The sequence below is a fragment of the Parus major genome, chromosome 2, assembly GCF_001522545.3.
Source record: "Parus major isolate Abel chromosome 2, Parus_major1.1, whole genome shotgun sequence".
Lineage (NCBI taxonomy): Eukaryota > Metazoa > Chordata > Aves > Passeriformes > Paridae > Parus > Parus major.
Window position 1 is genome coordinate 66,039,038 of NC_031769.1, and position 16,852 is coordinate 66,055,889.

Consider the following 16,852-nt stretch of genomic DNA (forward strand, 5'->3'; position numbering starts at 1 on the left):
AAGGGAAGGGAAGGGAAGGGAAGGGAAGGGAAGGGAAGGGAAGGGAAGGGAAGGGAAAGATCAGAGCTGCCTGAGGCTCCCGCGCCGCCCGTCCCCGGGGTTGTGCCCGTCGGCCGCTCCAGGGACGCGTTGCCGGGGCTCGGTGTTGTGCGGGGCTCCTCCGTCCTTGCCAGAGCCGGCCCGCGCGCCTCATTTTTGGGGAGGCGGAGAAAAAAAGGCAAATTAGCGCCCATCGTGTTTGTGGTCTCGCGCAGCGTGGGAGAAACAAACTCTTTCCTTCCTCCAGGAGTGAAGGACCGGGCAGGAGGAGCAAGAGGGGTGAGCCAGTGGGACAGGTGATGGTGCCGGTTTTAGGAGCTCTCTAGACACAGGCGCAGGCTCCAGTTTAGAAAGGAGACAGTGTTTATTCCGCTCAGGGTGTGCAAGGCGGAGCTTTCCACAAATCAAGTGCACCACCTCTCAAAATTTTTGACTACATTTTATCAAACACAGGAATTAGTGTTCATTGGCTACAGATTACATGGTTCTCTTGTTAATTAGTATTCTATCTTCTGTTGGTTAATGAGTCTCCCATGCTAATTAATCTGCATGCTCAGTCCTTCTCTGCTTTGGGGTCGGTGGTCCGTGAGTCGGTGGCCGTGATCCCCAGCTGCCGGAATTGCCTTTTATCCACTCAGAGCTGATTCAGCACAGTTGCTGGGTTTGTTAAGTTTCATTCTTATCTTGGGAGTTCTGCCAAATGTCCTTGTGGCCTGTAAATTCTGCGTTCTTTCTGCCCGCTATCAGTGGTACATCCTTCTCTCCAAGCACTGTTAAGCTCACTCTAGGTCTGAGATCACTGAAGCATGTCCAGCCCTAAACTTTAACAAAGAGACCTGGACTTCACTTAGGGCTCGTTAACTGTGCTGTTGTTTCATGGAGAAAATCTCCCTTCTTGATGATTAGGCTTGAAAGTGTACAAAGACCAAACATCAAAGAACATTCTTGCTTAAGAAAGTTTTTAGGTATTACACATTTTGCAGCAATCAGGCAGGACCTTGTTTCATAACCCCCTTCTCATTCCTTGTATTTTGGGCTAATTGTTAACTGTTTCTGACTTCTGAGACATATTTTAGCAGCTAATCAGAAAGTTTCCTACTGGTGTGAAAGGCAGCTCGTTTTTCAGTCCTTACTTTTCTTGAACACTCACCAAGGGAGATACACACCTGTTCTCCAAGAGCTTTGGAAAAGAAGTTTTTTTGAGGGATGGAAGGAGGAGCAGGTGGACAGACCTTTATGCTGCCTGGGAAGGTTCATACTTGCCCATGTTACCTTGTTTTACCTGGTCTGCCAGACTTCAGGGTTCTCTTGGTCTATGGAAAATGTACAGGAAGGGTTTTAAGCAAAAGATAAAGGTTCTACTTTGGTCTTTGCTTTTCCGCTAAGATTACAGAAATTCTTAGCCTACATTTTTAGTTACAAATGCTTCAACAAGTGCTCCAGCAAGGGCTGAAGGAGGTGTCCCAGTGCAACATCAAGCTAAATGTATAATGATGTGAAACAAGATCTTCTGTTACCTCATGCTGTGTAAGATCATGTATTTACATAATACATCAAATACTATTGTATAGAAAAAAAAAAAGTTCAAAAAAATCCCCAAACAAGCAAAAAATCAAACCCCAAACCACCAAATAATGTATTTGGTGTACCTACAGACTATGAAAATTGGTATATTACAATATTGATATAATATTGATATATTTCGAAGACCCTGATATTATTTTTTTCCATCTCATTTTCATATAATATACTGACAGGTCTTTGAAAAGTAGAGGTTTTCTTTTGTATTTCTTGTTGTTTTGTTTGGTTGGGTTTTTTTTCAGAACGTGTTTTATGATGGGATTTACATTACAGCTGTGTTCCTAATAGGTGTCTTTTTTGATCCCGGAATGTGGCATGCTACCTGAAGTGCTGAAAAGCACAGTTGCAGATATTGGAGAGTACTACCTGGTGAGGAATTTACCCCTTCATGAATTGGTTGCTCATGAATTCATTGATGCTTTCGTGAAGAAAGGTAAGGAGGAAATCAGAACAGAACAAACACAGTCGTAATGTACTTTTTTTATAGTGCAGTAAAATTGTAGAGTCTTATTATTATTTATTCTGAAAAGTGTTTTAAAGAAAGGGAAGGAAAAGTACTAAGCAAATTCTGCATGAATTTGTTTATATGCTTTTTTCTGTTTTGTCATGTGTGATATTTGTTTACACCCACAGGGTCCAAAACTCCTGTGAGTGTTCCTTATAAATTTCTCCCTATTCTATCTCAATTCTGAAAGCCAGCTTTCAAGAGGGCTTCCATGTATCTTCACACCTGTTTCTTCTGCACTTCACCTTTATGCAGATTCCTGTAGAAATCTTTCTTCACCCTTTCTTGTTCCTTCATATTTTAACACAGGGCTGTGCTGAACTGTGTTTCACAGCAGGCAAGAGAAAAATATGCTTCCTTATTTTTTATTTTTCACTGAGAGAGCTGTGACAGCTCATCCTTACCCACTAAGAGCAAAGAGGATGCAAAGATACAGCTTCTTGCTGTTGCATAGTCATACCATGCTGTTGTCTTCTAGCAGAGCCTGTTGCTGTGAAAACTAAAGCCTTCTGATAATGTTTTCATTAGTTCTAGTTACATTCCCATGAAAGTTCTATAAACATAGGTTGTTTATCACATTCCTTCTAAGAAATGTCTTTTGATGGACATTTTGCATGACCAGTGTGCTTGGGAAGGTGGTAACTTAATTATCCAATCCTTGGTCGTTGTTGAGAATCTGTAAATACTGGAGTCAGAGAATAAAAGTTGGTTCTTTCCTGTTCTAACACTGAAAAGTGTTTGTGTGAATCATTTTGTGTCTTTTAGCGACAAGAGCCTGCTCCTTTGGCTTATGATAGCTATTGTACCCTTCAGCTGATAGCCAGAGAGAAAAAAAAATTACAGAGAAAAGAGAGGAGAACAGAGAACATGTACATGAAACAGGAGAACAAGAGATCCATTACTTGCTAAATGTGGGACTCTTTTCTTATTTCCTTCAATCTCATTAATGTTTCTTATGCCAGTAGTGTTATGGAAGCAATGCAACATTTGTACACAGAGTTCACAGCATCTAACACTTGTATTTTAAAAAACAAAATCAATTAGTGGCAGATAATGTGACAAAATTATTTAGTAATATTTTAGTAATCTTCCACCTTGTCTTTGTGTGAACTGGTAATAAAAATACGTCTGAGAAGAAATTGGGTTTTCCATTTGCTGACTGGGGAGAGTCACAGGTGGAAGGAAAGAAAATGTTTTCATATTGGGGCATATTATTAACATTATCCCTATTATAGGTTCTTTAAAATATTGTCAGAACAGGGTTTATAGAAATAATAACAATGCCATTTTGCTTGAGAAGGTGGAAGAAAGTTGATGAAAACACAAGTGTGATTCAAATGATGTTTCATGTTTGGTTGTCTTGAAGTGAATTTTTATCTTGTCATGTCTGTCTTTACAGACTGTGTAATCTCATGTTTTTCTGCTTTACTGTTAAAGGTTCATGCTACGCACTTACCTATAGGACAAAAATTGATCAAGATAATACTGCAGCTCTGCTACCAAATGGTATGGAGGATTTGTTTTGGTTTAAGTAATATGTGTCAATTGTGGTCTGTGTTGTTCCTATTTATTTTTACTTTTTTTTTTTTTAATTTGGAATGATGTAAACTGGAAAATAATGCTTACTGTACTTGCCGACTTTCTTAGAAATATGTGTGAGTTTGAAAAAATACTAGTTTTAGCTCTTTTTTTCATTCATACTGTTAAACTGTTTATTTAATCTAATGGAAATTAAAAAAAAACACTAAAAATCAGCTTTGCTTATGTATAGTCAGATTGTCAGTGCTTCAACCATAATCATTTTTATGAAAACGTTGCATTCCAACTTCTTGTTTCCTGCTGGTCTACCAGACCTCCTTGGGTCTGGTACACCCAAGAGAGCACTAAGTTTCACATAACACCATGGAGACAGCTGTTGAAGTTAAGTAGAGAAAGTGGGAATGTGAGTGTGTGGGTTAGATAGTTTTTTTGGGTCACTGGGTAAGAAAGTTAGAGTTCAAGGTTTAAGCTATTTTACTAAATAAGAGACGAGATTTAGGAGGAATTAGGGTGTTGTCGTGTTTTTCTTCTTATTCCCTCTTCATCTCCTTCTTCTAGGGATTTTTGGGTAAATTTTTTGATAAATGCTGCAGTGCAGCACACAGGTGTCGGGTCATTGGGTCACTAAGCAAAATAACTTACTTGCCATTTGTTAATTGGACAAATAGACATATGAGAGACCTTAAAGAAGCTCTTCATTAGCCATTTTGCACCTCTCTGTCTTAGTGTATGTAGCTCCTTGTACTCTGTATATATGTAATATAGAGATAAGGAAAGAATAAACAACCAAGTCCCAACACAAGAAAGTAGCCTCTCTCTTGTCAGTCTTAGTCCTGGGTAGAGGAACCCAAATACCAGTGTCGCCCCCCAACAGGGTTAGATTGGATATTAGCAAAAAAGTCTTTACTGTGAGGATGGCAGGGTGCTGGAACAAGTTGCCCAGAGAAGTTGTGGTCCCCCATCCCTGGAAGTCTTTAAGGCCAGGTTGGATGGGGCTTTGAGGAACCTCAAAAGTGGAAGGTGTTCCTGCCCCTGGCAGGGTAGTTGGAACTGAGTGATTTTACTGTGCCTTCCAACCCAAACCCTTTGATGATTCTATGAGGATTCTGTGATTCCCTAGGAACTGTGTAACATGTTAAAAGTCTATTTCAAATGCATCGCAGTTTTATGAGATGGCATTATAAAATGTCCAGCATCTCAGGTGAGAAAATGAAGCTATTTTGAGCTTCAATTACATTGTCTTATCTCTGTTTAAGAGTATATAAGAGATAATAGAAATACAAACTGGTCTATTTGGCCTCTAGGCTATGAAACTGTAATATGACAGGTGCCCTTGAGGGCATGAGTAAATTCAGATTGTTCAGGAGAATTCTTTTAAGCGTCTGTTAGCACAGTCCTGGCAAAATGGATACTTGATAGCGATGGAGTTTGTGTGATACAGGTGTTACAAGCAAGTACTGCAGAGACAGTGTTACAGTTCCTGGCCATGTCACTGTCTGAACTCTTCCTCTTCAGTCTTGTTTGTGCTCTGTGCTGTGCTGTTACTTGTGCAGTAGAACCCAAGGACTGTGGCAGAGAGCGGGCTGTTGTGTGAAGCTCTGTACCAAGCAGCAGCAGCCGCCAGATCTGGGTTATGAGCACAGAAGCAGAGTTGTTCCAGCATGTATCAGCTCATGGCTAACAAGCATAGTTTACTCAGTGTTAGTAGTCCCACTGGACTTGGAGGAACTGCTTTTGTTTATTTAGTTGAGCAGTGCATGTTGAGCATGAATGTTTACTAAATCAGGCCCTTGTGCAATGTAGTGCTCAGCTATATGACGCAGCAAGTGGTGGAGGATGAGTGGAGGAAAGATGGAGACAATGAACTGAGTAGTACAGTAAAAAAGCTGATTATCTCAGGAATAATGTTATGCTTTGCTTACTCTAGTTCACAAGACCTCTTTGATAAAAAAAGAATAATTGAGTTATAACCTTTTTTTTTTTTAAGGATTAATCTGGTAATCCATTTAACTGGAACTAAGGAGTCTGCATTACATTAGTAATACCATTGATCCGAAGCTAACGTTGTGAAAGGTATACAGTTCTCAAAAGACTTCAAAGGGAACCAAGTAGAAGATTATTTATACTATAATTTTTTTTGTTTATAGGTAAACTAATTCTGTCAGTGGATAAGGATACTTATGAGGAACTTGGACTGCAAGGTCGTCCTTCTCGGTATTCAGGCAAAAAAGTAATGAGATATAGTAAGTATTTATATAAACAGGGCTTATTTAAGAAGCACCTTGTTAGGATGCTTAAACTTCCCTTTCACTAAAATTAAGTTAAATTAAAATTTCACTAAAATTGTTGTCTAGGCTATATTTTTCCAGATGCAAATACAAGAGAGAAAGTACTTTTTATCCAAGTAGTAAAGCAGCTTTAAGGACACAAATGCAGTACTCTATAAAATTTTAATTTCAGGCGTTCTCATTGTTTCTACTGGAGTGATATGGGACTCAAGAATTTTTGCATACTCTGCATAGTGTCTATACTTTCTGATTTAAGTCAAAAAATTTTAAACTCATTAAGGAGGTATTTAAAATGTGTTCACTGGACAGAATCAGTGAAGAGCCTCACCCAAGACTGCATGCTTGAAAGGGAGAATTGTGCTATGTTTCACACATTGAAAATGGTAATCTCCATGTACCAAGTACTTGAAAAACATAATTTTTTAACAGCTGCAGAGGAGACATCTTGAGTATGAATTTTATTAATTTGTCTTTTAAGGAAATAAAAATACCCAAACATGAACACTGTACATCTCAAATGTATGGGAATTTGCAGCAGCTGAGAGGTATAGTTACGTAAAACCATTAGGAAGGGAAACTTGTCATCTCTAGTAAGTGTTTTGGCAATATGGGACATCATTTTACCATTCTGATCATCAGAATGTATAATGAAATTTCCATTTGAAAAGTAAATATAACTTATCCATGGGACAATTTACCTAGGAAAAGCCAACCTATTGAAAAAGTGTCATTGCTGTATACATGACTTTTGTTGTTAGAAATTCTAGTTTATGTTTTTATTTTTACTAGTAGCTTGCCTAACTACCAAGATATTTTTAAGGCACTGTTCAGGGACTTATGTCAGTGCCATTTCAAGAGGAATTTGTCCCTCTAGTCACTAGGAAGCAGTTCCAGATTATATCAAAATAAGGACAGCAGGAGGCAAATATTTATTTATATAATGGGGAGTTGTATTTGCATAATCAAATTCTTTGTAAAGATTCTGTAGCTGTAAAGAAGAAGTTTAATGATCTTTGGTTTCTTTGTGCTCTTCTAATTTAATAATAAAATTTGTTTCAACTGGATACTAATAGCTATTGTGCATTTTTTGCAGTTATCACTATTGACTTGACTGATGCTGGCTTTCACCCTGAGAGCAAGAAACATAACAGAGTGCTTTGGGCCTTGAAAGAAAAGAAACCTTTAGAATTTGACTTCCTACTGGCTTGGTATAATACAGGTAATAAAAACTAAATGTAAAACTAAAATACAACTGCCATGAGGTCCAAATATTTTTAGTTTCCTTATTTTTCTATTGATTGTCCAAATACATTTTCAGTGGAGGGAAAAGTTATATTAAGATGCATATAGGTGGGATTTTTTGTTTGTTTATTTGTTTGGGGTGGGGAGGATGTTACTTCCTGTGCACAGAACATCTCAGTTCAGGAACACAGCAGTGATTCATAGGAGATAATTTCCTTTCTCTATGTTATCCAGGCTTTCTGGCAAAACTTTGCCTATTAGATCTTGCTGCATCTTCTTTATAAATTTGTGACATACCTTACTATTATCAATAATAATTTTTTTTTTGTTTTTTAATTTTTATTAATACACATAAGTTATGTATCTAGTTACATACTTGGGATGGGGAACTTTGATTTCCTCAGTAGTTACAGGACATGTTCAGATTCCCTGTTTACATGTTGTGCCATGCACCCAGATACACAGAGCACAGAGTACTGTTTGATCACTTTATTCTCAAGTATTTGTTTGAGCTTGGAACCAAATAAAAGGTTGCTATAAGAAATGGTACTGTCTCAAATAATCTTCTAGTATTTGTTTATCTAGTGTTTTCTAATTACATTTTTTTTCTTCTGGTCTCAAGTATTCTTCCTCCTCTGAGGGAAATTTTTCAAAGTCCCCCATTGTCTGTATTACCCCAGAACAGACTGTATGTGGGGATATGTAACATTTGCATAGAACTGATGAAAACTGCAAGTGTCTGTACTGAAAAACATGGTTTTCTTCATCACAGATGTGTAGCTTTTGGTGTTATTTTGCTTTAAGTCTCCACACTAAGGAGAAGGGATATTAGAAAGGTCCCTGAGAATGCTTTCCCATCTCCTCTTTATATTGTTCATTTTTCCTGGCTCTTGAAGGCCAAGTCTGAGAAGGAGTTAACTGATCTGAGAAATGGAAGCTGCTTACAAGCTCCCTTAGGAGTGTCCCATGTTTCACTTTATTCCTTCATGTTTCCCTCCCCCTTTCTAAGTACAATCATATGACAAGGATGCTTCCTTGTTTGTCATGCAGAAATTGTTTAAAGGCTTGCAATTCCCGTCCTTGTAATCTTCAGGAAAGAGGCACAGTGAAGGCTGTTGCTACCATAAATGGTGACATAAATCCAGCTGAGGTGGCAGATCTTCACGCTCAGCTTGCTTGGATTTATTGATCCTGGACAGAGAGCAAAACGCCTCTAGGGCCTCTATTTTTCTTATGTTTGTTGCTGCTGCCCATGTTAACAGTGTTCAGGGAGAATAGCATGTTTTTTCCTCACTTTCTTACCTCCCTAAAACAGGTCAGGTCAGTAATTTCCTGAATATAGAATTAAATCTGAATGCCTTTCTGTGCAAGAATCTTGTCCTCATAACACACAAAAGACCATTAGTTCCTTAGTACTGACAAAAATAAAACTTTTATAGGTTTTTATTAATAGATATGAGACATTGTGTAGGTTTGCTGTAAGGAAAAAGTGGGCTGTATTTTGTCAAGAGAATCTGTGTCCTCTGAACATTCTGCTTTCAGCCTTCCTGCTGATAACTGGTATTTCTTGCTATGGCCAGCACTGTAGTATTTTTGGTTTTCATACCCAATTTTCCCACATTGTGGTTTTGGCACCAAGAAGAACAGGAAAAGGGAATATGGAGCATCTCATGTCTTTAATGACAGAGGCAATACAATCTTTTTTCTATTGCTGTAATTTCTATCACAATTTCACGTGTTTATTGGATGAAGTTCAGTGCCCTCTGAAAAGCTTTGATGATGTGCCTGGTTGCTGTTAACATAGAAAGCTGTGCTGTAGCTAGAGGAATTGTTCTGTTAGGGTCTTGACTGTAGTTTTTGAGATTTCCTGCATTTAGGCTACACATGCAGCAGACATGTAAAATGTATGATTTTCTGAATTTTACTAGGGATTCTAGGGCAACATTATATGTTCTTTGAACCTGTTGGGCTAACAAATGCCAATAGAATGTAGGGAAGATCATCTCTTCTGGCACTCTTCAGACTTAAATATATGTATATGAAAATACTACATTAAGAAGAATTCAGTGACTGCCTGTCTTTGTCACTGTGCCCTTTGGAGTAACCTTTTTTTTTTGAAGAGGAATCTCTAAAAAAAAAAGATGAGCTCAACCCTCCTTTTTCCACTTCCCCAAATGATTGTCCTTGATGACATAAATATGGCTGATTAGACTTTAGGCAGTCCATATTTTCTGATAGAAAATTTTATATATAGTATTCCACAGTGTGCTCTACCCTGTTCTTGAATTTCTGCTGTTTACATGTGCCTTTCCTGTGGTATTTAGATATTGCTCTGCACTTCAGACTTTTCATGAGTAAGGCATTATTTCTTGGTCTCCTAGACACCCATTTTTACTTTTTGAAAATAGCACACATTATCTGGAATTTGAAATTTAGGATAATTTATCCCATGTCAATTACCTTCCTCCTTCAAAAGCAAGTTGGTCATATCTCTATACTTAAAATATGCCTGCTTAGGTTAGTTTTTTAATCTAGGTACCTGCTGTTTTGGATCTCTTACTAGTACTTTCCCACAAGTCCATCAAAGTGCGTTTAACTCTTAGAGCCATACTGCATTTGAAGGGTTACCAGGGAGTAGGGGGTGGGGGTGAGTTTATTCTTCTAGGAAGTGATATTTGTGATGTATTTTTATTTCTTTATCCTCTTTCCTCTCGCTTCAGTCCTTATGCTCCAGATTATTCTGTAATTTCTCCTAACATTATTGATAAATCTGTTCTAAAACCTAATATCACATGCTCACTTTTCCATTATTCAGGGAAAGTGCTGTTCAGAGATGATGTTCCTGCTCCATTTTGTCTGTTCCTTTTCAGGAGCACTCTGAGTTCCTCTTGTTAACAAGCTCATTTTATTACCCACGCAGTTAATTCTGCTTGAATTTTCTATTGGCAAATCTACGCTTTGTAGTTAGCAAATTTACTGACCTGTACAAAGCTGCTGAATCTTGCACTAACTTTTATTTCCAAGAACATAAGGAAGCTGAAGATTCTAAGGTTTTGTCAGGGATTAAAAGCACACAAGCAGTTTCACACTGCGTTTTTTTGTTTATACACAAATGTTTCATGTATTCACTGCTTCTTTTGTTTAGCAGTTTCGTAACAGCTGTTTGTGGTACTGTGTTGTTAAGGTGCAGAGGGATCAACATTGATGTCATACTTTTCAAAAAACCAAATACAGGCCCTGAAGCCAAAAATAACATTCAGCACCTTAAGGGACTTGCAGTGTCCAGTGTTACAAAGTAATGATCTGCAAGGAAAACCGGAGGAGTCCTGCAGTACAGAGGAGCTGTTTGAATGGCTGGGTGCTGTCTTGAATCAAGTCAGCTTGTAAGTACTTGAATTTGTTTGATCTTCAAACCTGTTTTAAGTAAAGGAAGCCACAATTTATTTTAAGAAATAGTTAATAATAATTAAGACAGAGAGTGTTTTGTAAGGGGGAGTCTTTTATGCAGTTAAATGTTGTAACTCTTGAATTACTTTATCTGTGTTTTTAGGGGTACCCATATATACTGAATTGGGCTGGGATAATTTTCCTCTTAGTAACTGGTGTGGTGCTGTGCTTTGGATCTGTGACCAAGAGTGTTGATAACAGGGGATGTTTTAACTATTGATGGGCAGGGCTTGCACAGTCTGAAGGCCCTTTTCTGTCTCTCCTACAGCCCTGCCAGTGAGGAGGCTGGGGGTGGGCAGGAGGCTGGGAGAGAAGCCAGCCAGCACAGAAAACCCCAGCTGAGCAGAGGAATATCCCACACCATGGGTTATGGTCACATGCTCAGCAGAAAAAGCTGGGGCAAGGATGTTTGAGAAATGTTTGGAGTTCCAGCATTTGTCTTCCCAAGTCAGTTAGAAGCCCTGCCTTCCTGGAGATGGCTGCACGTCTGCTGCCCATGGGAAATATTAAATCCTTTGTGTGCTTTGCTTTCATGTGGGCCTTTTCCTCTGCTTATTAAATTGTCTTTATCTCAAGCCATGCATTTTCTTCCATTACCCTTTCAGTTTCAGGTGGGAGTGAGGGAGGGAGCAGCTGTGTGGTGTTTGGGTGCTTACAGGATTAATCCACAGCACCATGAGATCTTTTGTATTGATTGCTTGGTCATTAATTACTTTGGCATTAATTTAGATGTTATACATAGATCCTATTTGTTTGGTACAGGTTTTGATTACTAAGACATTCTATAGAATATTTAAGACAAATTTATTTCAGTTGCTTTATGTGTTTTTTCCTTCCAGAGACAACAAATCCTCCAGCTTCTTATCAACCTATTGCTGTCCTGAGCCCAACACAGTGGTGGAAAAAGCTTTTTTATGCACAATCACAGGCTTTATAATTCCTGAGAAGATCATTCAGTTATTGGAGCAGCTGTGGTAAGGGCTGACAGGATAACATTTACTGTAACACTTGTACTCAAAACTTCTTATTTGAAATCACTTTTAAATACTTTTCAGTTGGAAATAAATAGCTAAATATATAAATGAAGACTTTTTTTTAATTAGGAAATGAGCTGGAAGCAGACATCAGCATTAAAAAAATATAAATTATAATATTATAATTAACAATTATAAAAGCATAAAAAATAATAAACAATTTTGGATGCCTCAAATCTGAAAAAGCCTGCCATGTATTCTAGTTATGACTTTGGTTTTATCTGAATTTCTAAGAAACTGTGGCTGTATGGTACTCCTACATCTTTAAAATGTGGAATGGATAATATCTGGTTTTGATTATTCATAATCTATTTCCTCTCTGGTGGTAAAAGTATTTGTGTCAAGCATAGCCTTAGACTGCATTACTTCCTCCAATGTCTTTTTTCTTCTCTGATAGCAATTGTTCTCATTAAATGTTCAATTTTCTGAGAGACAGTGCATCCTGTAGCAAAGTCAGAATTGCTACTTTACAACTTAGAACTTTTTCTAATTGCTACAACTTGCGGATTTGCCACGTATAAAACTATGGTAGGAATAATAGATAGTCTTACTTTTTTCCCTAAGCTTTTCTGAGTATTTTCTTTTGAGCTTATTTATTATGGACTAAATTTCTTAACTGTTAATAAATTTTCACTAAAGTGTGTCTTTGATTGTTTTACTTTATACTGTAGACTTGAATGTGCTGCCTATTCCATTATAATCACTGATTATCTTGTCTTCTTGCTTGCAGTTGCTATTTTGGTGAACCAAAACTGGCGTATTGGCTGACCTTAACTGTGCATGGCTTTGCAGACAGCCCTGTCTCCTGGAGAGAAAGTGAACATGGTTTCCACAAAGGAGGAGAGAACTTGTACAACTTTGTCATTTTTAGAAATCTGGATTACTGGCTTCAGATGGCTGTAGGAGCTCATGATGATTGTCCTCCATAAAGCTATGTCCACAGCAGAAGTTCTCTAATAATCCCTTGTTACTGACAGAAAATTAATAAAATATTTTTTATACATGTAGTTATGTAACAGATTAAGTACTAAGAGACTGTTCATATTTTTGTTATTTGTAGCCAATGGAAGGAATAGATTTTTGTTTCTTCACTGTCATACAATGCCTTCTGAAAAACATCACAAAACTTCACAGCTTTGAGGAAAAGTTTTTGAGAGTTTTTCTCAGGAATTGACTGTAGGTAGTCCTCTTTTCCAGGAGCAAATTTGGAATTTGAAAGTTATCTTAACAGATTGCTAGCTAAAATATTTGACAGGAAAGCCCACTTTGGGATTGTTTTATTTATTTACATTAAAGATCTGCAAAACCTTTATATCCCTCTTTAAGATACTTCAGCTTGCATGCTAGCAAAAAAATCAAAGGGGGAGATGTGTTCTCCCTGATTTGGTAGGGGTTAGGAGAATAAAGGTGAGGAGAAGGTGTGTGGCACTGGGAGGAGCACCCATGAAAAGTGGAAATAATGGCTTACTGACCTGCACCCCTGATTTTGCAGATCACAGTTGGTTATGCTTCCATAAAAACAGAAGTATGTTAATGACAGTGATGTAAAAGTCTGCTGTTTCCTTTCTTGATTGACCTACACACACACAGTCTCTACTCTCAAAAGGAGGGTGTGGTTCTTGCTTACAGGGCAACTCGTGGAGCTGAGTCCCACTGTGATGTTACTGCAGACACATTTCTGGGAAGAATGCTGTGGACATGCCCTCACACAATGCACTTGATGTGAAACAGGTCTCATTAACAACAAGTAGTAATGCTGAGACCATAGGCAGCTATAAAGAGCCCACGCTACTCCTGTTGAAATCCATGGAAATGTGGATGGTGGTTTGGGGAAGGTGGAATTTGGGGTTTGTTTTAAGGAGTGGGTATGCTTCATTAAAGTACCAATGCAGTGCTAAAACTGAAGTTTGAAAGTGTCTGTTGAGGAATTAATGGACTTTCATAAACTAATAACAAGAAGCATCTTCCTTTTTCCTCTTGGCCAGAAGGTCGAGTTTTGACTTGAGCCTTCCTGGAGGCTACACCTGTAGCAAAAATGCTAATACAAAGTTAAAATTCCTAAATTTTTATGGAAAATTGAAGTTTGTAGCTTCAGAGCTACTAAATGTAGGCCCTGTGAATGTGATAATCTTTCCACCAGATTCTAGTAAAACCTTTTCCTCAATAGTGTATGTAGGCATAAACACAAGTGTAATATATACTGCTTGAGGAAAAAAAAAAACAAAAACAAAACCCACTTGTATGGGTGGGTTTGCTTCCCATAGTGGTTCCAGAAGCAGCTGTGGGACTTTCCTCTGGAGTGGCAGCAGTAGAACCAGGTGAAGTGATTTTTCTAATGAGTGTTTGATTGCAAGAGTAGGTTGGGCTCCTTGGTGGGAGAAGGAGCTGCTGAAGTGCTGGTGGGTTCACAGTGATTGCCTCAGTGAGACCATTCTGGAGGGTAAGGTGAGTAAAAGGATTTCAGCCTCCAGTTCTCCTCAGCATGTGAATATTAAGTTTAATTTTCCTTTTTTTTTTGCCTTGTGGATGTGTAGGGAAATCCCAGCAGTTTGGTCAGGAGTTATCTTCACCTCCTGTGTAGGTAGGAAATGGACTGCAAGCATTTGTCAAAGCTCAGTGTTGTAGTGGTTGTGCTGCATCCTACAGTCCATGCTGGTGGTGGTTTCAAATGGCTTTTGCAGCTAAGGAAGGGATGAAATACTGTGTGAATCCTGTAACTTGAGATGCTGGGTTGGTTTCTAGCTTTCTCCTATTTTCCTTAAACTGGCATAAAGTAAAATTGAAAGACCTCATGCTGTTAATAGACACTGCAGTTGGTCTAAGGCTCCGTGAGGTGATACTGTGCTAACCAAATCCATGCTTCCTAGCATGGACTCACCTCCAAGGACAGGGTGCTTGGTGGATTCTGTAGTTGGAGAGAAGAAAAACTAGGGTGGAATTCACTCCTATCTTACCTCCTGCAAAAACAATGAACCCGAGGGAATATTTTTTTCCTGGGAGGAGGTACAGCAGCCTGTTCTTTACCATCTGTACATCAGACAGATTACTGTGTCTCCCCAGGAGACTCCCAAGCATGGAGGAAACCCTTGCTGAGAAGAAGAATAGGAGGGCATTGCTCACATGTTTGGGGATACCATTAGGAGGGAAGATCTGAGGCTGAGCCAGGTGGGCAGTAGTTCAAGGAGGAACTGGGCAGGGCACGTGAGATGGAGATAAAAGCTTTTGCCTTAGAATGAAAGATGGTTGCTGGTGATGTTCTTGCCCTGTGTGCCTGCCTGTGAGGGAGGACAGGAAAATGCAAAAGGTTCCTGAGAGCTGCAAAAGTAATGGGGAGCAGCTGTGCACCAGCTGCTTTTGAGATCAAAGGCGACTAAGTGCTTACTAAAAAAATTTGCCTCAGGGGAGTGTTTTATCTAGGATGAGGAAGGAGAGCCAAATATCTGAATGCAGAGACAAGCCTGAGGCAAGCTGGTTGTGTGAGAAGTAGAGGTTTTGTTGTCCTGGAATGCAGACAATGATAAGCCACTCCTTGAGAGCTAGGGAACTGCTCTGCTTTAACCTCAACTTTTCTACTGAGCTGTGCAGTCCTGCCTCTCTGGTGCTGGATGGAGAGGGAATTTTGTTGAGAAGTTACTGGGGAGGTAGCAGAACCCTCTGGGAATGGGCCACAAAGACCACGTGCTTTTCCAGGCACACTGTATTTGACTAAGTGTTTTTGTGTGTTCCTAGATTGGTGGGTGTGGAACAAATAGAGGACAAACTTTCTTGTTGACAAAGGAAGATTAAAGCTGAGGTAGTTGGATAACATGTGTTACACAAAATCACTCTGAATAGAACATATCTGCCTTTTTGGTTTGCAAATGCTGCCTGAATCAGAAACCTGTCTGGAAAAATAGAGGTATGTACCCCATAAAGGTGTGCATCCCTTTGGGAAGAGTGGGAGACTAATGATGGTAATAGTACCACCATTGATGGTTGTGTTTGGGAAGGAATATTAGCATGAGGGGACTCTGAGAAAAGTAGAGATAAAGATGTGAAAGAGAAATTTCTTTCTCAGATTCCAGAGCTGCTGTGCTCGAAGAGGGAAAACAGCAAGACTTGGCACAGGTGGAGTTCGGGGAATGCAGGAGAGATAAGAACCTGTGCTCATCTAAGGCAGCTTGAAAGGGAGGTGACAGAGCTTAATGAAAGAGAAACACCAACTCTCCTCTGGTTGCATCATGCTGTCATTTACTGGGAAATATCCATTTTGGAGAAGCTAGTCAATATGTAAATTTGGATGACTGGAAAAAAAAGCCAAGTTCGGATCTCATCAGCCTGGGGTTTGCATAGCAATTATGCAAAATAAGTAAGGAAGTTTTCACAAAGATTGACCATAATGTTCTTGTTGGAAGTAATTCGTGTGCTTTAATTATTCCTTGCTACAGGCTGCCTCTCTTTGGTTTACAGAGAAGTTACAGAAATGCCAAAAATTTGCAACCATCTTGAGATAGGTCAAGGCTCTGGTAGGACAAGACTCCGCTGATGTTGTTGTTAATTGCAATTAGCAGCTGGGCTGCTCACCCAGTGCTGCAGAGCCACGGTGGAGTTTTGCTCATGCAGGGAGTGCCCCTGCTACAGCTACTACAAAAAGAAATGGCAAGGCAGACAAAAGACATAAAGGAGAACTTAGAGGGGTGTTTCTCTTCCCCTTCTCATGGGAGATGGATAGCAAATCAGCAGCTGGTCTGGGATTAGAATGAAGGCTCTTTGTAGCTAGTCCAGTACTCTAGCTACTAGATTATAGTTCCTCTGATGCTGTTAATTAAAGATTAATGCAAGAAATTGACTCTGTTTTAATGTGGCAGCTATACTGGAACATGCTTGAACTGTTTCTCTTTATCATTTTTATTCAGAGTGGAGCTTAAAGACCAAAACTGGAGACTAATTCAATTAGCTGGCAATTAAAAAACCACCACCTTCTGAATAGTAACAAGAACTTCAGAAATATCTACTATAAACTAAGGCAACTTCTTATAAAGCAGTGGCCTCTGTTTCACCCTTGGAAGTAGCTTCCAGCACTACTGAACAGTACTTATTTTAATGCAGCTGTATACAGGAGCAAAAAGAGGGAGCTAAAATGACCTTGAGCAGTTTTCAGCTTTCCAGAAAGCAAAGAGCAGGGAGCCTTGGCTAAG

At 39.0% G+C, this 16,852-nt stretch overlaps 1 protein-coding gene across 3 annotated transcripts in view; it reads left to right on the top strand.

The window, feature by feature from the left end:
• The window catches only part of RPP40 (ribonuclease P/MRP subunit p40), a 13,125-nt gene extending 138 nt beyond the window's left edge, over window positions 1-12,987 (top strand). Inside the window, exons 2-9 of one of the 3 annotated variants that reach the window (XM_019005834.2) lie at window positions 898-907; window positions 1,909-2,053; window positions 3,563-3,631; window positions 5,812-5,907; window positions 7,046-7,171; window positions 10,379-10,577; window positions 11,481-11,615; window positions 12,406-12,987. In XM_019005834.2, the coding sequence (XP_018861379.1) occupies window positions 898-907; window positions 1,909-2,053; window positions 3,563-3,631; window positions 5,812-5,907; window positions 7,046-7,171; window positions 10,379-10,577; window positions 11,481-11,615; window positions 12,406-12,604 (979 nt within the window). In that variant the 3' untranslated portion in view covers window positions 12,605-12,987. Of the gene's footprint in view, window positions 1-299; window positions 319-593; window positions 1,567-1,908; window positions 2,054-3,562; window positions 3,632-5,811; window positions 5,908-7,045; window positions 7,172-10,378; window positions 10,578-11,480; window positions 11,616-12,405 lie in introns of those variants that run through there. The other 2 variants (XM_019005833.2, XM_015620083.3) reach the window with 2 other exon arrangements.
• Window positions 12,988-16,852: the final 3,865 nt, after the last annotated feature.